This window comes from Labeo rohita, chromosome 11, assembly GCF_022985175.1.
Source record: "Labeo rohita strain BAU-BD-2019 chromosome 11, IGBB_LRoh.1.0, whole genome shotgun sequence".
NCBI lineage: Eukaryota > Metazoa > Chordata > Actinopteri > Cypriniformes > Cyprinidae > Labeo > Labeo rohita.
The window spans coordinates 23,952,425-23,974,985 of record NC_066879.1 but is presented as its reverse complement, the minus strand read 5'-3'; the positions used below and the strand labels follow the sequence as shown (position 1 = coordinate 23,974,985).

Genomic DNA, 22,561 nt, shown 5'->3' with positions numbered 1-22,561 from the left:
CAAAATTGTTCAAAAAGGTTAAATAAAGTGTCCAAAATAAGCAGGGGATCTAGTGTCCTCGTCGTGCTGGGGGTTCAGCGATGGAGGGGCAGTGTTCGGAAGGGAAGGGTCCAGGTAAAGGGCGGAGTCCGGTGACCGCACGTGCTCCCCTCTCAAGTCTTTCAGTGGCTATGACCTCCTTGGCTCACAGCACTTCTGGGGGATTTAACAGCCTGGCATCCTCACCCGTCAGCCGTCTAACAGGTGCAGTACTTGTCCGGACCGCGGATCTGGCAGCTTGTTGTTTCTAATGGCGCTCGATCCTCTCAACGCTCCCTTCCTGGACCCACGAGGACACCAGCGTGCATGCACGGGGAAGTGACTGGTCTCTCGAGGAGAGGCACACTCAGCATTTGAACCACGGCGGTGATAAGGCTTGATTGACGTCAGGCGTGCCTCATCACACGCCGCCAAACCTGGCTGTTTTGGCGCCCCTCCGCTCTCGGATGCCCACTCCCATCAGGAGCCTGGTGAAGTGCAGCGATTAAGGGGCGGGGAGATGCTGATAAGTAGGAGGAGGCAGCTGACTCGTCACTATATGTATATGCAACAATGAGTGCGCTTAGTCCCACAGATGGCCTTAGGTGTATTTGACTTAAAGCGGCGGTGAGCAGACCGATCAGTGAACGGGTACTGTGATGTCATACACCAATCGGTCTGTGCAGCGCTGCTTTAAGTCAAACACATCTTTTCCTTTTGTTTGGAATGTTTGGTGAGTTCCGTCACAAAATATACATCATTCAAATCGACCAGTCAGGTTGTGAACATATTACTATACCTTTAGGTTTGCTGTCAAAATTGCCAGTGTGAACGCTAAGTGGACCATAACCAAATGAACAGCCTGCCTTTTTGGTCCGGACCAAATGAACAAACCGAACCAAACTACAAGTGTGAACACACCCTTAGACTCCTACTTTGGCCGTTTTTTTTTTTTTTTTTGTTTGTTTTTTTGTTTTTTTTTTCATTTTTCTGTGCAAAACATCCAAAGGGTTTATGTTTTGCTATTTCAAATTCCAATGAGGATATCAAAACATGATGTAAATTAATGCAGTTAAATAGCTGGTCAGTGGTGACGGATGTTAGCTGTATATCATGCAGTCTTACATAAAATACTGTTTATGTTGCACTGTCTGCTTGGCCTTTACCAAGATCTCACTGGGATCATATTCTACAATCTGACAAGCAGTGGTCATAAAGTACAGCAAAATTTGTAGTGTACACCTGCTTTTAACTTCTACATCAAATGTAGAACAACTACACTCTTAAAAATAAAGGTGCTTCATGATGCCATAGAAGAACCTTTTTGTCTAAACAGTTCCATAAAGAATCTTTAACATCTGAAGAACCTTTCTGTCTCACAAAAGGTTCTTTGTGGCAAATAAGATTCATTTATAAAAAGGTAGACAAGAAATGGTTCTTTGACTGAATGGTTCTTTGTGGAGCCAAAAATTGTTTGTCAATGGCATTGCTTGAAGAACCTTTCGAAGCACTTTAATTTTTAAGAGTGTAGTCATTTTACATTTTCTATTTTACTTTAGCTTATGCTGAATTATTACTATAACATGCGACAGTTAATACAGTTTATTTGACTGAAACGTGAATTGCCTACAGGCACAACATGAATATCAAATATTCCTTTATGTTCACCTTGATTCAGGAGATGTAGACTGTAAATCAGTGCAATTTTTGCATGTGAGGACAGTTTAAGGGATGATATAATCAAAATGGCTTCAGCTGAGAGGGCAGTTTTCACTGTTGAGTTATCTCTATTTCAAGAGTTTATTTCTCTCTCCCGTTCCGTGTCTCTCCGTCAAAGCGTTCCCATATGCTGAATGCGGGTGGGCAGAGACCTTGATTTCATTTTGGCAAAGACAAAATCAAGCTTGACTAGCTTTGCTGTAGAGCCAAAGACTTAAGTCATACTCTACAGGAAACTGGATGGATTTTTTTAATGAAATGTTTTAGTATTAACATTCGTTCAATTTATGATCGACATTTACACTTCCAAACGCACGCTCAAAATACGAGACTGCATATGTACGGTGTATCCTCCCTGGAGTTTCTCTAGCATCTGTTTCTCTTCATAAGCCATATTCACATGGTAAACATTAAGTTGTAGAATCGTAAAGCCAGACATGCATGCGATTTCGCTACAAAGAAAACCCACTTCGAACAACAATAAAATGGTTGATTAATTGAGAGCAAACCTCACTATTAGAAACAAAACTTGATCTGATCTCACACCTCATAAAACACTAGTATGATTTTATGACGGTGGAGGTGGCGTATATGTATTACATGTGTGTTTGCATCTGTGCATGTGTTTTTTTTTTCTTCAACTGAACTGTTATGTGTACCGTAGATGTGAATGAGTGCACGAGCGGCAGACAGAATTGCTCTCGGGACGAGGTGTGTGTGAACCGGGAGGGCTCCTGCCAGTGTGTACGACTGAATGAGATGTGCGATGAGGGCTTTATTCTCAACCAGAATAGAGATTGTGTGGGTAAGAGGTTTCAACTAGCACCATGGGAGTGTTTCAGCTCACTGTCGGGGCATGTTTGTCCATCGCTTGCCCAGATAAACACACACTAACACACAAGGAGGAAATACAAAAGCTCATCGGCATGCTCTTACGACTAGCTCGCATACATATGGTTGCATTATGGATATTATGTTTGCTCAGATTTCTCACCAGAAGCTGTGGGGCCCCACTGAATTTGTGTTTCCTTCCTCCAGACATAACCAAAACATAGCAGGCATTAGTGGTTAGCATACACAAATGTCTTAGTCTATTACAAAACAGTTTGATTCTGGAGGTGGTTAATGAGCGTCTTGGATTGGGCCCGAAACCAAATAGCAGATACGCTGTGGAGGAGGTAGACAGAGACAGTGGTAGACAGTGTAGGCTTTCAAAATTATTGTTCGATTTTTACATTTTGTTAGTTTTCTTAATGGTTTGAAGTAACATTAATCTCAATGAATCACATACAAAAATTTTTTTGAGTTTGCCTAATATATGTGTGTGTACTGTGTGTAATTATTATGTATATGTAAATACAAACACATTCAAGTATATATTTAAGAAATATTTACAAGTATATGTATTTATTTATGTTTTTATATAATTTATATTATATATAAAAATGTTTTGTACATAACATATTTCTCTTAAATATATAAATTAATTTGTGTGTATTTATATATACATAATAAATACACACAGTACACACACGTATATTAGGCAAATATATACAGAATATAATATTTTGTATGCAATTCATCACGATTAATCTTTTGACAGCCCTAGTTTGAACTGATGATGAAATAAATAATAATGAGCATGTATGCTCTTAAAGGAACAGTGCACCAAAAATGAAAGTTCTGTTACTATTTACTAGTCATTGTTTGACAGATCTTGCCATCCTCATATTGGTATTATTTATTTATATATTATTATTAATTAATTGATTTATATATGACTTCTTAGAATTCCCATAATTCTACAAAATTAAGTTCATAATGTTATTTTAATGTTACTTATATACTAGCATGTTATTTATTAACATGAGCTTTATTAGCTACATTAATATTTATTAAAATTGGCTCTTTTTTAATTTTCACTTTTAGCAATTTTACATGTTTTTAGTTTTTTAATGCTTCTATTTAGCTTTAATTTTTATTTCAATTTTAGTTTTTAGACTCAATCTTACTAATTTCAGTTAATTACCAAGGCAACATTTCTAATTTTCGCTAAAGTTTTATATTTGTTTTGTTATTTTTAGTTTTTCGTCTAACATTTATATTTTTACTATGGCTGTCAAACGCTTAATTGTGATTAATCGCATGCGAAATAAAAGTGTTTACATAAAATATGTGTGTGAACTGTGTATATTAATTTTGTATATATAAATACACACACACATACATGTATGTAATTTAAAAATATTCATATATGTACATATATTTATATTTACATATAATTTATATTATATGTTCATATAAGTATTTTCGATATAAATATAACATATTTTTCTTAAATATATACATGCATCTGTGTGTATTTATATATACATAATAAATATACACAGTACACACACATATTTTATGTAAAGGCAAACTTTTATTTTGTATGCGATTAATCGCGATTAATCATTTGACAGCCCTAATATTTACAGTTACCTGCTTTTATCTGAAGCGACAAAGTGAAAAAAGAAACAAAAGCAATTAATCAAAGAGACAATATGTTTATTATACATTATATGTGACCCTGGACAACAAAACCAGTCGTAAGGGTCAATTTTTTGAAATTAAGAATTATACATAATCTGAAAGCTGAATAAATAAGATTTCCACTGATAGAACAATATTTGGCCGAGATACAACTATTTAAAAATGTGAAATCTGAGGGTGCAAAAAAATTTAAATATTCAGAAAATCGCCTTTAAAGTTGTCCAAATGAAGTTCTTAGCAATGTACATTACTAATCAAAAATTAAGTTTTGATATATTTACGATAGAAAATTTACAAAATATCTTAATGGCACATAATCTTTACTTAATATCCTAATGATTTTGGGCATAAAAGAAAAATCTATAATTTTGACCCACACAATGTATTGTTGGCTATTGCTACAAATATACCCGTGCTACTTAATACTGAAAATATTTCAGTTTTATTTCAATTAGCAAAAACATTTGTAATAGTTTTAGTTTTAATTAAAATAACAACACTGATTCATAAGGGTAGGAATTTTGAAAAAGCAGAACCCAAGCTTGCAACCATCTTAGGTGGTCATCATCACCCTCTCATCTTAACCAGTATCGATCATGGCAGCACCACTGATGTAGAAATAATGTTGACAGACCATAATCCTGATAGCTTGCACTGCAGTCACATCCCTTTGCAATAGCACTAACCCTTTGCCTCCAGTCTACATAAATGCATTATTCATCCCATGCATATCGTCTAATGCATTTCAGAGCACCACATTTTGAAGGCAATTCACCATATTGTTATGATAAAGCAAATTTTTTGAATAAGTGCCACTGCTCGTGTATGTTGATGAGGCAGCTTGTTGACACCTCTGTGCTGGATCTACAACAGAGTGCAAGAGGTTGCCACAGCTGCTTTTTGTGTGGCTTTTGGGGCTTAATATCACGCACATGAATGCAGGAACCTTTAAAAAAGACAGAGCTCACAGTGATCTCACTTGCAACTGAAGTATGGACCTTTAAAGGGACCGTCCACTCAAAAATGAGAATTCTATCATCATTTTCTTACATTCATGTCACTTCCAAACTTAGAAGAAGATATTTTCAAGAATGGTCATAAGCAAACAGTTTTTGTAAACACAGACTTTCATTGTATGGAGAGAAAAAAGAAGACAATTCTTAAAATCATACAGGTTTGAATGGAATGACATGGGGGATAAGTTAATGATGAGAAAATTATAATTTAGGTTGAACTAACTCTTTAACAGCTGAATGTTTGACATATGTCCTCTTGTTATGTAAACTGTAAAAAATAATTGTAATTTTAATGAAAAAAATGCTACAGTAAAAAAAACTGTCAAAACATAATATATGATGAAAAATTATAAATGGTTTAACAGTGCACTGTATGTGGTGTTAGAGTGCTGTAAAAAAACTGATCTCATGACGAAAACATACCTGTGGAAACTTTTTTGACATGAAATACGTACCAATAAGTACATATCACTGCAGTTTCCAACAGAAATGAACACTAGAGGTGGTAAAACCACGAGCACTTGTAATCGTTTTCATACACAGTTATGATTACAGCTCTATGTTTCACTTTCCGGTGTTCTGACAAATAATGCTACCTTTCAGATTATGCTACCAACACTGTATTTTTAATACTGTAAGGGCAGGTTTAGGGTTGGGGTACGTGTACATGACAGGGTAGCACAAATTGTCAGAACACTGTACGTAACAAGCTTGCCTGGTAGCTCAGCCGGCACAGAGCTGAATTTAGGATGCAAAATTCTTGGGTATGAATCCTGTGAAAAACATGATTCACGATGAAAGAGCTAAAAGGTGAAAGACTGAAAAACAAGCTAAAACGGCATGCTTGCGATTGCATTCATATTCGCTTTTGTTCGCATTTGAAAATTTAGATTATTAAAATTTAGTCCCTGGAATGTGAATTTTACCTGGGGTAGCCCACCAAAAAATGTCTATTTTACCCCCCAGAATGCGGTTTTTACTGTTGGAACCCCTCCGACATGGCTGGTCTTGAGTAACAATTGGGCAGGTTTTGTTGTGAAAACCTGGCAACCCTGGGACACAACAGGTACAGAGCAGCAGTAGTAGTTATGAGAACAACTTAGTAAACAAGAAAGGGCATATATTTAAACAAACTAAAGTTAATACAGGGCTTAGTGCTAAGCAGCGATAGTGTTTCCTTGGTTACTGCTGTACACAAAGCTGCGCTACGCTTATTAACACTGCTTTATAATGCATTAGACAGATGCTAGAGGAAAAAAAAAAAGCCATGTTTTTCTGAAAACAGACAGGTCCCCTCAGAGATACATTCGTATAAACTCCTACCTCCAATTCATTATTTAGGAGTTTCTTCCAGTATTTCGTGCATGGTGAACAGTGAGATTGATCTGCCTGCTACAGTATTTTCTCCTCTTTATTTCCATCTTCAGCATTTCTGGCCTCTGTTAACAGCATTTTACAGACTAAATATAATAATAATGTAATATTTCCACACAAATGGCATTTTGGAACATGAACGCATAGGGCAGTCCATATCGTTGAGTCCTGTAATAGGTGGTAAATACCCATACGATCTGCTTCTATTTCTTATGCCGACATAGTGAATTACTTTCGTTTCTTCGTTTTTTTGCCAAGCCCATGCACAGGTTCCATTTGGTTCGATGGCATTGTTTACATTCAGTCTCGCCGTAATGGCCGACTTCCGGACTGATGACGTACCGTGAAAATACACTCTATATGGTTGAAGGTTTTCTTTGATGAACAAACATTCTTTTGTAACAACATAAGTCTTTACTTTCACTTATGATCAGTTTAATGCAAGCTAATCAACGTATATGTATTGACACATCCAGTTTGACACATCAGCATTTGGTTTTCCCACATATTTGGGACTTCCCAGTGTTGCCAGTTCCTCGGTTTTTCCGCAAAATTGGGCTACTTGAACATTGTTGCTGTGGGTTGTTTTTCATGTTCGCGGATTGAAGTGACCCCAATAATAAGATATTTTGCCCCTGGAATGCAAATTTTAGCGGTGGAACCCCTCTGAATTGCGATTGGGCTAATTTTGAGTAGCAATTGAGTGGGTTTTGTTGTGAAAACCTGGCAACCCTGTGACTTCCATAACAGGTACAGAGCAGCAATAGTAGTTATCTCATGATGGAAAAAATGTTAGAAAGAAATGTTGGTGTTATTAACGTGCGTGAAGACACTCCTCACCATGCAAAAAAACATCCTCCGCGTAATCTAGAACAAGTAAGGCGATGCAAATATTCGTTTCGCTTTTGGTGTTCACACACCATTTAGGAAAATTATCCTTCAGAAATCATTCAAATATGCTGATTTGGTGCTTAAAAATATTTTTTCTGACCAATATGTGACCCTGGACCACAAAACCAGTCTTAAGTATAAGCCTTAAGCTGGGGTATATTTGTAGCAATAGCCAAAAATACATTGTATGGGTCAAAATTATTGATTTTTCTTTTATGCCAAAAATCATTAGGAAATTAAGATCATGTTTCATGAAGATATTTTGTAAATTTTGTTTTCCTACTGTAAATATAGCAAAACTTAATTTTTGATTAGTAATATGCATTAGTAAGAGCTTCATATGGACAACTTTAAAGGTGATTTTCTCAATATTTAGTTTTTTTGCACCTTCAGATTCCATATATCCAAATAGTCGTATCTCGGCCATATTTTGTCCTATCCTAACAAACCATACGTCAATTGAAAGCTTGTTTATTCAGCATTCAGATGATGTATGAGGCTAATTTTTTTGATTAGTTGTTGCCGTGGGTTGTTTTTCAATCTGCAGGTTGATAATGCAATTTTAGCCCCTGGAAGAGCTTCATATGGACAACTTTAAAGGTGATTTTCTCAATATTTAGATTTTTGCTTTTCTTTTGCTTTTCTTTTGGTGTACACACACCATTTAAGAAAATGATCTTTCAGAAATCATTCTAATATGCTGATTTGGTGCTAAAAAATATTTCTGAACAATATATTTAAAGGGTTTTTTTTTAACTATTCTGTGATGAACAAACATTCTTTTGTGACAATGTAAATGTCTTTACTTTCATTTATGATCAACTTAATGCAAGACAGTCAGCGAAGAGCTTATTGACACATCCGGTTTGACACATCATCATTTGTTTTTCCCGCATATTTGGGACTTCCCAGTGTTGCCAGGTCCTCGGTTTTCCCAGGAATTGGGCTGCTTGAACACTGTTGCCGTGGGTTGTTTTTCATGTCCATGGGTTGAAGTCACCCCAACAAAATGATATTTAGCCCATGGAATGCAAATTTTAACAGGGGAACCCCACCAAAAATGTGTATTTTGGCTATTTTAAATGTTTTTTAATTAAAAATATGTTCCACACAGTAATCTACTGTGAAAACAGTAACTTTATTCCCAGAAATCATTTAAATATATTGTATCAAAAGCCTATTTTTTTAGTGACTTTCTGGCAACACAATTCACATTTTTACTGTAAATTACATTTTTACAGTTAAAAATACCCAGAATGACAGAAAACTAAACACAACAGAGGACTTTCTTTATTCCCAATTGGCCTGACACAGCAACAACCAAAATCATAAATTCAAGTTACACTTGGTTTGGCTGGACAGTGGAAAATGAGGGATTTTTTTTGGAAACCTGTTTGAAAATTGAGCTTGTTTTTGAGTTGTTTGAGATGTCCAGCTGTTTTTGTGAGTCATGTCTCCTCCTTTTCAACCTTATCCCTGTTTCACTCAACACGGCTCAATAGACTTTCACATATTTACATATTTAGCATATTCCATGTTTTGTTTTAGAGTTTTTTTAACAACATTTGTATTTTGAAATCACCCTTGTCTACTTCAATATATTCAAAAATGTACAGCTGCCTCTACAATACACAGTGATTATTATTGTGTGCTGCTGGCTGAAAACAAGGTTCACAATGTGTGGTCCCTGTCATGACAACAGCAGAGTGGATCTGATGTACCTAAAATACCAGAAGTTTTTGTTTCATTTTGGAAAGTCCAAAAATAGTTGTCTAAAAAACATTCAAATTCATTGTTCTCTCTACAGAGTTACCAGCTGTTGTGTGGAACAGATAAGGTACCATGTGCTCTTTTTTTGTCTTCCGTCCTAATGTGGCCAGGAGAAAGCACAAACATTTCCACTCAGTCCCCTAAAATTATTTACTCTGGCAATAGCATGACAGATTGAATCCCGTTCTTGGCCCACAAATCAGCCATTGTCTAAGTTTCAAGTAATTATTTTCCCGTCTCTCTGGGCCACGCTGGCTTTCCAATCTTGTTTAGACTTTTTTTCAACATAGTCCACACTTATTGCCTTTAATAAATCTGGCCAACAGAAGATCTTGACAGTTCACCACAGTGCCAGAACTAAAGAACGTGAAGCAAAATGCCTTATGTGTGCCACGTCTAACGGAATATACTTAACGGGCTGTGCTGGTCTCCGTTTTTCACACTGCTGTCTCACATGCTTGCTTCTTCATCAGCTTCAGCTTCTCCATTCCAGGTTTTTATGGATGTAACTCACCATTTGTGTTCCTGGCTCTGTGTGAAGATGTTACCGTTTGCAGCGCAGTAAAAATAACGCTGTGCTTTTGCTTTGCAGATGTGAATGAGTGTGTGACGAACACGCACACCTGCCAGGCCGACGAGCGCTGCGTGAACACGGTAGGAGGGTTTGATTGCGAGAGGCAGATCTTATGTTCGAGCGGTTACCAGCTGAGGAATGGAGTATGTGAAGGTGGGTACAATATCAACAAATGCTCACATGTACACACACACAAAACTTTAATTTCACTAAGAGTCCACAGAGAGCATTGTTTTATTAATTCAAATAGACCAAGAGTCATGTCTACATGAACTTTGCTTTTACATGAGATCAAATCAGCAGAAAAATGGCAGCGTTCCAACTCTCCCCCAGCTATAGGAGCTATCCGGTGTGCATATGGACAAAATCAATAACAAATGGTCTTCCATCCTTGTCAGAATCCTCTAGCTCACACTACTGAGCAGATCTCGGACCAGTGTCTTCATCATCTAAACACAGCACCGTCACCACTGCAGAAAAGAACCAGAAAACCCTGCATTAATCTGTGCAGTAAAATACAAAATTTGCAGGCCTTCGCAGTTCGAAAGAGGCCACAGCTGATTGCCTCGGGCTCTCACTTGCTAACATCTAAAGCATCCCGCACTCTGTTTTTGCACAAAGCAGATGCCTAGACACATCTAACCATTTCCTTTGAAGAGAGAAAACTTTGCAAGAGTCTCTGATTCTTGTCAGGGCTTGGCTTGGTGCATGCAATAAGTGTGGAGGGGTAATAATCATAATAACTGACAGAATGGGAATAGTGGATTTTAACTAATTGCAGGCTTTGGGATGTTGAAAATTCATGCTCTGTTGCTGTAGTGCAGATGCAGAATTTAGAAAGGGCACTGTTAAGCTACAATTAAAGGCTCACCAATACTCATATTTAGGTTTTATGTTTATGTAATGGTGCTAAGATTTCATATTTTACCTAAATTCTGAATACTGAATATAATGCATTGAAAAATGGTGTACTGGACAATATCAAGAAACATCTTTCTGTTGATTTGTCCTCGGACTGCATGCTAAAATAACATGCAGCAGTGCAGTCCAATTGACAGCTAGTTCAATGCAGTTTGATTCATGACCAAATGACTCATTATGAGCTGATTCTGTTTTGTGAATCAAAACATCAGCATAACTATGTTCTTGATCCTGATTGAATTACTCTAATGTGTTGACTCTTTTTAGTGAATCAAAAACATACAATGTGACCAGTGCAGTCTGATTTATAAACAGATGACTCATTATAAGCCAGTTCTTTTTAGTGAATCAAAAACACACAGTATGATCAGTGCAATGTGATTCATGAAAAATGACTGATTATGAGCTGATTCTTTTTTGTTAATGAAAAAAATTGCATGACCGTGGTAATCTGATTCTTAAAGAATCACTCTTATGAGCTGTTTTTTTTTTTTTTTAGTGAACCAAAAACATACAGTGTGACCAGTGCAATCTGATTCATAAGCAAATGACTCATTATAAGCAAGTTCTTTTTAGTGAATCAAAAACATACATCATGACCAGTGCAATGTGATTCTTGAAAGAATGACTCATTATGAGCTGATTGATTCTTTTTGTGAATCAAAAAAACTGCATGACCATGGTAATCTGATTCCCAAACAAATCACTCTTATGAGCTGGTTCTTTTTAATGAACCAAAAACATACAGTGAGACCAGTGCAATCTGATTCATAAACAAATGACTCATTATAAGCAAGTTCTTTTTAGTGAATCAAAAACATACATCATGACCAGTGCAATGTGATTCTTGAAAGAATGACTCATTATGAGCTGATTCTTTTTTGTGAATCAAAAAAACTGCATGACCATGGTAATCTGATTCCCAAACAAATCACTCTTATGAGCTGGTTCTTTTTAATGAACCAAAAACATACAGTGAGACCAGTGAAATCTGATTCCTAAACAAATTACTCATTATAAGCCAGTTCTTTTTAGTGAATCAAAAACACATAGCATGACCAGTGCAATGTGATTCAGTAAGAAATGACTCATTATGAGCTGATTCTTTTTTGTGAATCAAAAAAACTGCATGACCATGCTAATCTGATTCCCAAACGAATCACTCTTATGAGCTGTTTTTTTTTTTGTGTGTGTGAACCGAAAACATACAGTGAGACCAGTGCAGTCTGATTTATAAACAAATGACTTATTATAAGCCAGTTCTTTTAAGTGAATCAGAAACACACAGCATAGCCAGTGCAATGTGATTCTTGAAAAAATGACTGATTGTGAGCTGATTTGGTTTTGTGAATCAAAACAATTGCACGACCATGGTAATCTGATTCCCAAATGAATCACTCTTATGAGCCGTTTTTTTTTTTTTATTGAACCAAAAACATACCGTGAGACCAGTGCAATCTGATTCATAAGAAAATGATTCGTTATAAGCCAGTTCTTTTTAGTGAATCAAAAACATTCAGGATGAACAGTGCCGTATGATTCATGAACAAAAGACTCAGTATGAACTGATTCTTTTTTTGTGAATCAAAAAAATCTACATGACCATGGTAATCTGATTCCCAAACGAATCACTCTTATGAGCTTTTTTTTTAATGAACCAAAAACATACATTGTGACCAGTGCAGTCCAATTTATAAACAAATGACTCACTATAAGACAGTTCTTTTTAACACACAGCATAACCAGCACGATGTGATTCTTGACAAAAATTACTTATTATGAGCTGATTCTTTTTGTGAATCAAAAAATCTGCAAAACTATAGTAATCTGATTCCCAAATGAATCACTCTTTAGAGCTGATTCTTTTTAGTGAACCGAAAACATCAGTGTGACCAGTGCATTCTGATTCATAAACAAATGACTCACTGTAAGCCAGTTCTTTTAAATGAATCAAAAACACACAGCATGACCAGTGCAATGTGATTCATGAACAAATCATAATGATCTGATTCTTTTTGTGAATGAAGACCATTGTAATCTGATTCCCAAATAAATCACTCTCCCCCAAATGAATCGCTGTTATATTTTTAAAAAAGGTGAGTTCAGAGACAGGATACCAGTGTGAAACCTTCTCTGAACTGATTCCATCAGAGCTGTTACTGAATGAACATTTGACTCATTTACTGAACTGCAGGTTCTATTCAGGTCTGTATAGATGATGAATGTTTTATGTTAGTGTCGTAACAAGCTGTGAAATTCAAAATCGTTTTGTTTTTACTTTAATAGCATGCAGTTGTGGATGACTGTGGAGAAACTAGGGTTTGATCCTGTGAGATCATCTGCCTTGAAGTGTGAGCATGCTTTCCCGGCCTGTTATTGAGCCACAGTGCCACCTACTGTGAAGTTCTAACTTGTAATTGAGTCCTGTTGTGATCTCTGTCCAAACCCATCTCCTCCATCAGATGTCTCAGATGAGCTCTGTCTATTCATTATGCTGCTATGCTTGCCAAATTTGGAGAGATTTACAGATTTTCCTGAAGGTTTTAAGAGAGGAAACTTCATTTGTTTGGACCTTCTAACAGCATCAGTCTCAAAAGCTAAACAGATCTATCAAAGCAGGAACCTGACTAGGTGGCGTCTTGCTGTCCAATCCTCCGGCCTGTTTTGACATCTGGTGCACTCTTTCTCTTCTAGACATCGATGAGTGTGTTCTGCGAACCCATAACTGTGGGACGGGCTTCCAGTGCCAGAATACAGATGGCTCGTTCACGTGTAACCAGAAGCAACGCTGCCTCACAGGCTTCACACAAGACTCACACGGCAACTGCATCGGTAAGACAGGAAGAGCTGGCTTTAGAGTCACTCAGTGCCCCCTAGTGGACAGATGCATGAAGAATACCAAAATCTGAAAAATGCAAATGACAGTCACATTAAGCAAAGACACATATTATGAAAATTGCTTTATTGTTTCATTTGCCTTTACATTTATTACTTTCATGCTCTTTTTCACTTTATTTTAGACGTCGATGAATGCAGCAGTGTGACAGAACCATGTACAACCGGCTTTAACTGCATAAATACCGTGGGCTCTTACACCTGTCAGCGTAAGATTATCATGTGCAGTCGGGGTTACCATTCCAGCCCTGATGGAGTACGATGTGTTGGTGAGAGTGCACATAAGTATACACACCTATACCTTAACACGCTACCATACCCTATACATTGCCACTTCCTTCACCTAAACCTTTCAGACACCTTTATATTTTTTTTTTAACCATTATTATATGTGACCATGGACCACAAAACCAGTCATAAGGGTTTTTTTATTAAATTGAAATACATATATCATATAAAAGCTGAATAAGCTTTCCATTGATGTATGGTTTGTTAGAATAGGACAATATTTGGTCGAGATACAACTATTTGAATATTTGGAATCTGAGGATGCGAAAAAAACTAAATATTGAAAAAAAAAATCGCCTTTAGAGTTGTCTAAAATGAAGTTCTTAGCAATGCATATTACTAATCAAAAATTAAGTTTTGATATATTTACAGTAGGAAATTTACAAAATATCTTCATGCAACATTATTTATACTTAAGGTCCTAATGATGTTTGGCATAAAAGAAAAATCAATAATTTTGACCCATACAATGTTTGTTGGCTATTGTTACAAATATACCCATGCTACTTATGACTGGTTTTGTGGTCCAGGGTCACAGATATATAAATAAGTTCAAAAGTTTGGGGTTAGTCTGATTTTATTTATTTATTTATTTTATTTTTTTATTTTTAAGAAACTAATACTTTTATTTATTCATTATAATCATAAAAAAGTTGTTTTTTATTTTTTATTTTTAAATAAATGCAGTTTTTTTGAATGTTATATTTATTAAAGAAACCTGAATTCATGTATCATGCTTTCCACAAAAATATAAGCAACACAAGTGTTTTCAACATTGGTAATAATAAGAAATGTTTACTGAGGACCAAATCAGCAAATTAGAATGATTTCTGAAGGATCATGTGACACTGAAGACAGGAGTAATGATGCTGAAAATGATGCTTTTTCGCTCTTAGGAATAAATTACATTTTAAAATATATTAAAGAGAAAACAGGGAATTTAAATTGTAATAATATTTCACAAAATTACAGTTTTTATCGAATTTTTTTATTCAATAAATGCTGAACTTGAAAGACTTTTTGCAAAAACATTTTAAAACATCTTACCAACCCCAAACTTTTAAATAGTAGTGTACAATATTTTATAAAATATTATTTATAGATATATGTTTGTTATACATATAAGATCTTACATTGTTATTATTTTATCTTAATTTAATTTAATTTTATTTATCCTTTTCTTTTTTAAAGGGACAGTTCACTCAAAAATGAAAATTCTGTCATTAATTACTCACCTTCATGTTGTTCCAAACCCCTAAGACCTTTGTTTATCTTCGGAACACAAATAAAGATATTTCTGATTAAATCCGATAGCCACCTACCACGTTAAGACCCAGAAATGTAGTAAGGACATCATTAAAATAGTCCATGTGACATCAGTGGTTCAACTGTAATGTTATGAAGCTACAAGAATACTTTTTAAGCACAAGGAAAACAAAAATAACGACTTCATTCAACAATTTCTTCTGTTCCGTGTCAGTCTCTGACGCGCGGGTACACAATGTTGTGTAAAGGCATTATTTTTGTTTTCTTTGCACACAAAAAGTATTCTCGTACCTTCTTAAATTTAAGGTTGAACCACTGATGTCACATGGGCCTTGAATGTGGTCGTAGCATTGCTGTCTATGGAGATTCAACTCGGAATTCATCAAAAATATCTTAATTTGTATTCTGAAAATGAACAAAGGTCTTACGAGTTTGGAACAACATGAGGGTGAGCAATTAATGACATAATTTTATTTTAGGGTGAACTGTCCCTTTAAAACGAAGCAGTTCCACTTGTTTAAACAACATACCTAGGAAATACTGTGTTACTGAATGATAACTTCATTAATGTACCAAAGAACCTCAAAAAATACTAAGCTAAAAAAAAATGATGCCGTTTGTACCATGGTACAGTACAATTATTAAAAACCACTCTAGTAGCATGCTACTTTTCGTTACCGTTTCTATTAGCATAAGCTAACCGAAATTGTAAAGTCTAAAAGAACTAGTAAGACTGTTGAATATGTACAGATGTAGATGAATGTCAGGCGGGCACCCACCGCTGTGGAGAGGGCCAAATCTGTCACAACCTGCCCGGCAGCTACCGCTGTGACTGCCAAACCGGCTACCAGTACGACGCCATTCGCCAGCTCTGTGTGGGTACGTATCAACACACACAATGACACAAACAACAAATACATAGCCAAAACGCATCTATAGTCAGAATAGCAAGTTCACACAGTAGGCCTCGTAAACAAAACTTCACTTCAAAACGACCTTATGAAATAATATGCAATGCAAGTTTTTCAACATTAGCATTAGCATCTGTGACAGGAAAACTGACCTTTGACCTTAATCACATTCAAGTTTTACCCATTTTTTGAAGCCCCAGTTGCAAAATAAAGCACTTTAAGGTTTAAAAACAGTTTGGATACCGTGACTGAATTGTCAAAAAGATGTCGTCTTCTCTGTGGTTAGCCAGACTAACAGTGTGCATATAGATGAAGCTGACAGCAGCTCATGCTCCACAGAGCATGCAGATTATCCTAATCTCTCATCTCTTCTGCTCCTACAGCACATTCAAAGAAGACAGCAGGGTAGGGAGAAAGAGATGCTCCCCAGACTAAAGTATGTTTGTAAACTAATGCAGTTCTCTACATCTTTTCCACTGGCAGATGTAAATGAGTGCTGGCGGTACCCGGGCCGCCTGTGCGCCCAGACCTGTGATAACACGCCGGGCTCCTACCAGTGCTCCTGTACCGCTGGCTTCTCCCTGGCCTTTGATGGCAAGAACTGTGAAGGTACATCCATTTGCACTAGCAGAATTGAACACGGATCAGTCTGGCTGTGAAGAATGTGTTGTGCTCTGACAGTATGAATGTTCTCTCTTTCCAATTAAAGCCAGACATGAATAGAGTGCAAAACAAAAATAGACGAGTGAGCTGTCAGAGTTTTCTAGGGGACTGAAGTGCACTTTTTTACTAGTTCCATCACGGACAGATTCATTTATTTATTCAGAGTTTGTTTCAAGGACTTGGCGGGTGACATAGCCTGAGGAACTTTCCATGAGGTGACTTTTAGTTCGGTTTCAGAGGGACAACAGTGTTGAAATAAAAATACACTCCATGTGTCATTTTGCAGAATTACTAGTTTAATATGACAGTTTTCATGAACATGACAGCTTAAGTGAAAACAGAAAACTGAATTAAATACGAAAACTTGATGGTCATGTTATTCAGCATAGTCTAAGAATAATCCAAAAAAAGCATCTTCAATTGAGGAAGAACATGCTTAGTGTGTCAGTGCAATAGAAATATTCACTTTTTTTGTTTTTATTTTTTGAATTTTATTAAATAAATATAAGTTAAAATAAGTTACAAATTTATGTTATTTTATTTTACTTTTTTATTTTATTTTATTTTTATTTTTATTTTATTTTGACTCCCATATTTTCAGTGTGGTCTCAGACTTTTAGACCCCACTGTATATTTGCACTAATATGACACACGCCCATTGTGGCCAACACTATAATGATTTCTGCAAATTTGTTCAAACAAATGGTTTTTAATCCAAAAATGTGGTGCTTTCTGTGTTCTCTCATAGATGTTAATGAATGTGACAACAATCCGTGCAGTCAGGAGTGTGCAAACATTTACGGCTCTTACCAGTGTTATTGCCGAATAGGCTACTACCTGAAAGAGGACGGACACACGTGTGAAGGTTAAGTGTTTTCAGTGTCCTTAAGATAAAAAAAAAGCTTAAAATTAGTCTTCATCATTCTATTCATACCCATTAAGGATTAAAACACAAGGACACGTTCACATTATACTGTATGTTGATTAAAGAGATGATGGAGATCCTCTAATGGGGATATGAGATCGATAATGTCTTGAATATTTTAATGATGGATTTTTTTTTTCAGCACATTGTAGCAAATAATGTATTGTTGGCACATTTTCTGACATATACAGTATGTCTTTTTGGTAAATTGACAAATCCATCTCACAGTGGCTTGTTGTGTTGTTCTTTATAAATGGCTAATGTTCTCAGTGATAAAGATGATATGCTCTTATTTGTTTTCTAGATATCGACGAGTGCTCACAGAGCATTGGTAACCTCTGTGCATTCCAGTGTGTGAATGTCCCAGGTAGTTACAACTGTGCCTGTCCTCCCCATGGCTACTCTATGTCACCTAATGGACGCACCTGCCAAGGTAACACTAAAGTGATGTATTACTTTATCATATTACATATGTCTTTGCTACAACTTCTGTAGAAATAAAAGCACATAGCATAAGACTAAGGGCCAGATTTACTAACAGCTTGTGCCAGTGCAAACCGTCTTATGGCATTAAAATACTACTGTCAGGATTTACTAAAAATGCGCAGTAAAGAATTAGCGCTGAAAAGGCATGGGCAGAGTTATTTTTGCGCCTGACCATATTGAATATGCATTTGTAGGAGTTTCCCTTTCAGGTGCTGAATGGCAATGAATCATGCACGTGATTTACTAACGTTTGTGCACGTCACATTACTAGTATTTGTGCGATTAAATAAAAAAAAGCAGGCGGTACTTTGTGCTGCTCTTGGTAGATTGCGCTGGTCATTATGGAAATGATCTGGCTGTGTCTGTGTCCTTTAATGTGCGCATTGTCACTGAATTTTCCCCTCCCATCTGTGCTTGTATGGAATTGTGCTCTAATACTAATTTGCCTTGTTTAGTAAATCTGGCCCTAAATGTTTAGGATGTATAACTTTTAGGGATAGTCCTCACCAAAATGAAAATTGTATCATATTCTCACTCTCACATCATTGCAAACCTGATTGCTGTTTTTTCTGCGTAACTTTTAATGTTCAACACCACACCCCGCATTGACATCAATTTTAATATATTCTCATTTTTAAGAACCAATATTCATTCATAAATCCCAATCGATCTTTTGTTTATTTAGTTGATAAATGAACAGTAAATAATGCGCCTCCCATCCAATAAATCGTATTATGCTAAGCTTTGTGTTACTTTTGATATAAAACAGTCTCAGATTTCAAATTCTGTCCATTTCATTAGGAAATTCCAGCAATAAATACAGTTTTTGGCATAGCAAAACATTCATGACAGTTTCATTTTTGTTCTGGATGCTGTGCTTTTCTGCTACACTGGAGCGCACTCACCACCAATTGGACAGGGGTGGGAATTACAGTTAGAAGTTACAATAGATCACCCTCAGTGTAATCTGTCAAAGTGACAGACAACCTTCAGATTTTGTCAATGACGGACAATTTTCGGTTAACGTGACCTCTAGAATCTATCGCTATTTGCACTTAGTGTAAATAGCATTTATCACTATACTGTCAATTTATATTTTTAGCAGTGACTAATCAAAGACCTACCTGATCTCATGACGAAAACGTACCTGTGGGAACTTTTTCGCGAGACGTGAAATACGTACCAATAAGTACATATCACTGCAGTTTCCAACAGAAATGAACACTAGAGGTGGTAAAACAGCGAGCACTTGTAATCATACACAGTTGTGATTACAGCTCCATATGTTTCACTTTCCAGACGTAACAAGCTTGCTCGGAAGCTCAGCCGGCGTGTAATTGGAATTTGGATGCGGAATCCTTGGGTACGAAGCCGGTGAAAACATAATTGACGATGAAAGAGCTGAAAGATGAGAGATCGAAAAACAAGCTAAACTGCATGTTTGCGGCATTATGTTTTTACATCAAATTCACCTTTGTTCATACTATCGGGTAGGTTTAGGTGTAGTGCAGATGGTTCATTATTTTAAAACGTCACAAAGCATTAGAGTTATAACGCCACTCAATGGACATTTCAAGTCAGAACTGAGGTGACATGTACAAAACCAACGTCACATAAAACATACCATATGTACGTTCATCTGTTCCAGGGAAAAAAACCAAATACTCTTTTAGTGCCCCTTAGTGGATATTTCACATCGAATATGTCACAAAATTACTTTGCTACCAATTTCTCGTCTTGCGAAAAAGTTCTAAATAGACAAACTATAAAAGCCCTCATAGAACAAAATAATAGCTCATCCACATTGTAATGTAATGTCATATATTATAATAACATTTTTTTCCCGTTTATGTCCCTGGTCTCCATTCACAAAAAGCAGATTAGACATTCTACTAAATATCTCTTCTGTGTTTTGTGCAAGAAATGCATACGGATTTGGAACGACACAAGGTTGAAGATAACAGAATTTTTGGATGGACAGTTCCTTTAAACTCTGGTTCATATTCTAGCCAACACCCTTCTAAAGCCAAATGCTACAAACTCAATTCCGAGCCTTAATTTCTCTAATTGGCACATTGTGTTGCGAGGAGCTAACCTCAGGTTCAACACAGCACTGCTCGGTGTCCTCCGAAAGATCACGAAATTGACGAAACTCCCTCAGGCTCTCAAGATAGGAAAGTCGATGAGAGGTGAAGAAGAGCCTGTACATGCTCCCGGAGGTTAGCGCTAGCCTGCACCAAACGAATTAGTCTGCGGATTGGAGGCGGCGAGCTGTAACGAGGACTTTGCTTTTGTAAAATGAGATGCATAATTAATTACTTCTGGAGGGGCCAAAATTGACTCCTTCCAGAATGAACCCTGGCGGTTAGTCACCACAGACATCAGTCGCCCCTGACAACACTCCTAGCATTGATTGGGGCTGGGTAAAATTTAACATGCGCTGCCATTTAGATATTTATTTATGTAATAAAGCCTTAGAAAAGTCTAATAGTTTACTTTCGATTCACTATTGAATTCCCATTTACTCTTTTTTATCTTAGAAGTGAGAGCTAAAAAGAATACTTAGGAAAGGACTAATGACATAAAAGTTTTAAGGAGTCTCAGAAGCCAGTTTTTGATCGAACGGTTGTATAACATCTATTATGCTGTTGTGTTCTCTTTCTTTCTCAGATATTGATGAATGTGCCACTGGATCGCACAATTGCTCAGCTTCCCAGACCTGCTTCAACATCCAAGGAGGCTTCCGTTGCTTGTCATTTGCATGTCCAGACAACTACAGGAGAGTGTCGGACACGTAAGTATGGCCTGCTGATTTTCTTCCCAATCACATTTATCATGCAGAACACATGTGGCCTCCAACAGTGAACCTTCCAGCGTGGCTAGACCGGCCCTGTCCAACTTACCATAGTAATCAGAAGTCTCATAACACTTAAAGGCATAGCTCACCCAAAAAATGAAAATTCTTTCATCATTTACGGCCTGTTTACACCAAGAACAATAACTAAAGATAAATATAACAATAACTGTATTTAGCATCCACACCAATGCATGATAACGTTCTGTTTATTACAGGTAAGCACAGTAGTTACGTCAGCTGCAACTTTAAATGCTCAAGCTCTTTAAAGTAGAAGTCCACTTCCAGAACAACAATTTACAGATAATGTACTCACCCCCTTGTCATCCAAGATGTTCATGTCTTTCTTTCTTCAGTTGTAAAGAAATTATGTTTTTTGAGGAAAATTTGATTTTGAAGTTGAGAGAGAAAATACGATCAGAGTTTTTCAACATACCCTAATTGTCTTGAGCCAGAATACACAGAGTTCAGGGAGAGTAAGACAAGATGAGCGTTTGTAGAAAAAGTATTTAAATAGTATTTTTTAATAAAAATAACCGATAGTTTCACTAGATAAGACCCTTCTTCCTCGGCTGGGTTTGTCTACAACCGCATTTAAACTGCATTTTAGAAGTTCAAACTCGGGGCACCATATCAGTCCATTATATGGAGAAAAATGCTGAAATGTTTTCCTCAAAAAACTTAGTTTCTTTGCAACTGAAGAAAGAAAGACATGAACATCTTGGATGACATTGTTCCGGAAGTTGACTTCTCCTTTAAAGCAGGATATATTCTGATTGGCTGTCAGTGTTTTATCATTCATCAGCTGGAAGAAAATCGTTGTGAAAGTTCCTCTGTGTTATTATAGTTGTGGTGTGGACTCTATTCTGCTACATTTAGAATGATTTCTTTAACAATATATCATTACAGTTATTTCCCTGGTGTTTTGTGTTCCCTTTGTTACCTTGTTAGCCTTGTGTATTTACCCTTTATGTTTGCACTGTTTTTGGTCAGTCTCTACCTTGTCCTTGTTTGTTGTTGTTTTTTTACGAAGATCTGGCAACCCTGACGCTTTACCGCAGGGCTCATGAGTGCAACTAGCCCCGTGTCAAAATGTGCTAAGGTTAAGACTTCTTTCACTGTTATTTTCTTGCATCTCATATACAGACGGAGACACCGTCTTCTGTACACACTGTGTAGAATTGTTTTTTTGGGTAGTTAATGCGGTTGTCGAATACAGTTGTCACTCCCGTATTTTAGTGAATCATGTGTGTATAGAACGTGAGTAAGGAGCAAAAGGTGAAATGACAACGGAATTTAGCTGCAGTGTGTACATGGACATTATTCATTAAAATACAGGACTGACAACTGCTTTTACAGAAATTATATGCAGTGTTTACGGAACTGAACTGAACAACTAGTTGTTAATGACATATTTAAACGCACATTAGAAATGTGTCTTTCTGTATCTGAGATGCA

General features: G+C 36.5%; 1 protein-coding gene across 1 annotated transcript in view; it reads left to right on the top strand.

Moving 5' to 3' along the window:
• fbln2 (fibulin 2) overlaps positions 1 to 22,561 on the top strand; it is a 70,464-nt gene that overhangs the window by 44,217 nt on the left and 3,686 nt on the right. Inside the window, 9 exon segments of the mRNA XM_051123097.1 lie at positions 2,402 to 2,542; positions 9,913 to 10,047; positions 13,510 to 13,647; positions 13,836 to 13,979; positions 16,015 to 16,143; positions 16,659 to 16,784; positions 17,587 to 17,703; positions 18,068 to 18,196; positions 20,920 to 21,043. Of these exon segments, the coding sequence (XP_050979054.1) occupies positions 2,402 to 2,542; positions 9,913 to 10,047; positions 13,510 to 13,647; positions 13,836 to 13,979; positions 16,015 to 16,143; positions 16,659 to 16,784; positions 17,587 to 17,703; positions 18,068 to 18,196; positions 20,920 to 21,043 (1,183 nt within the window).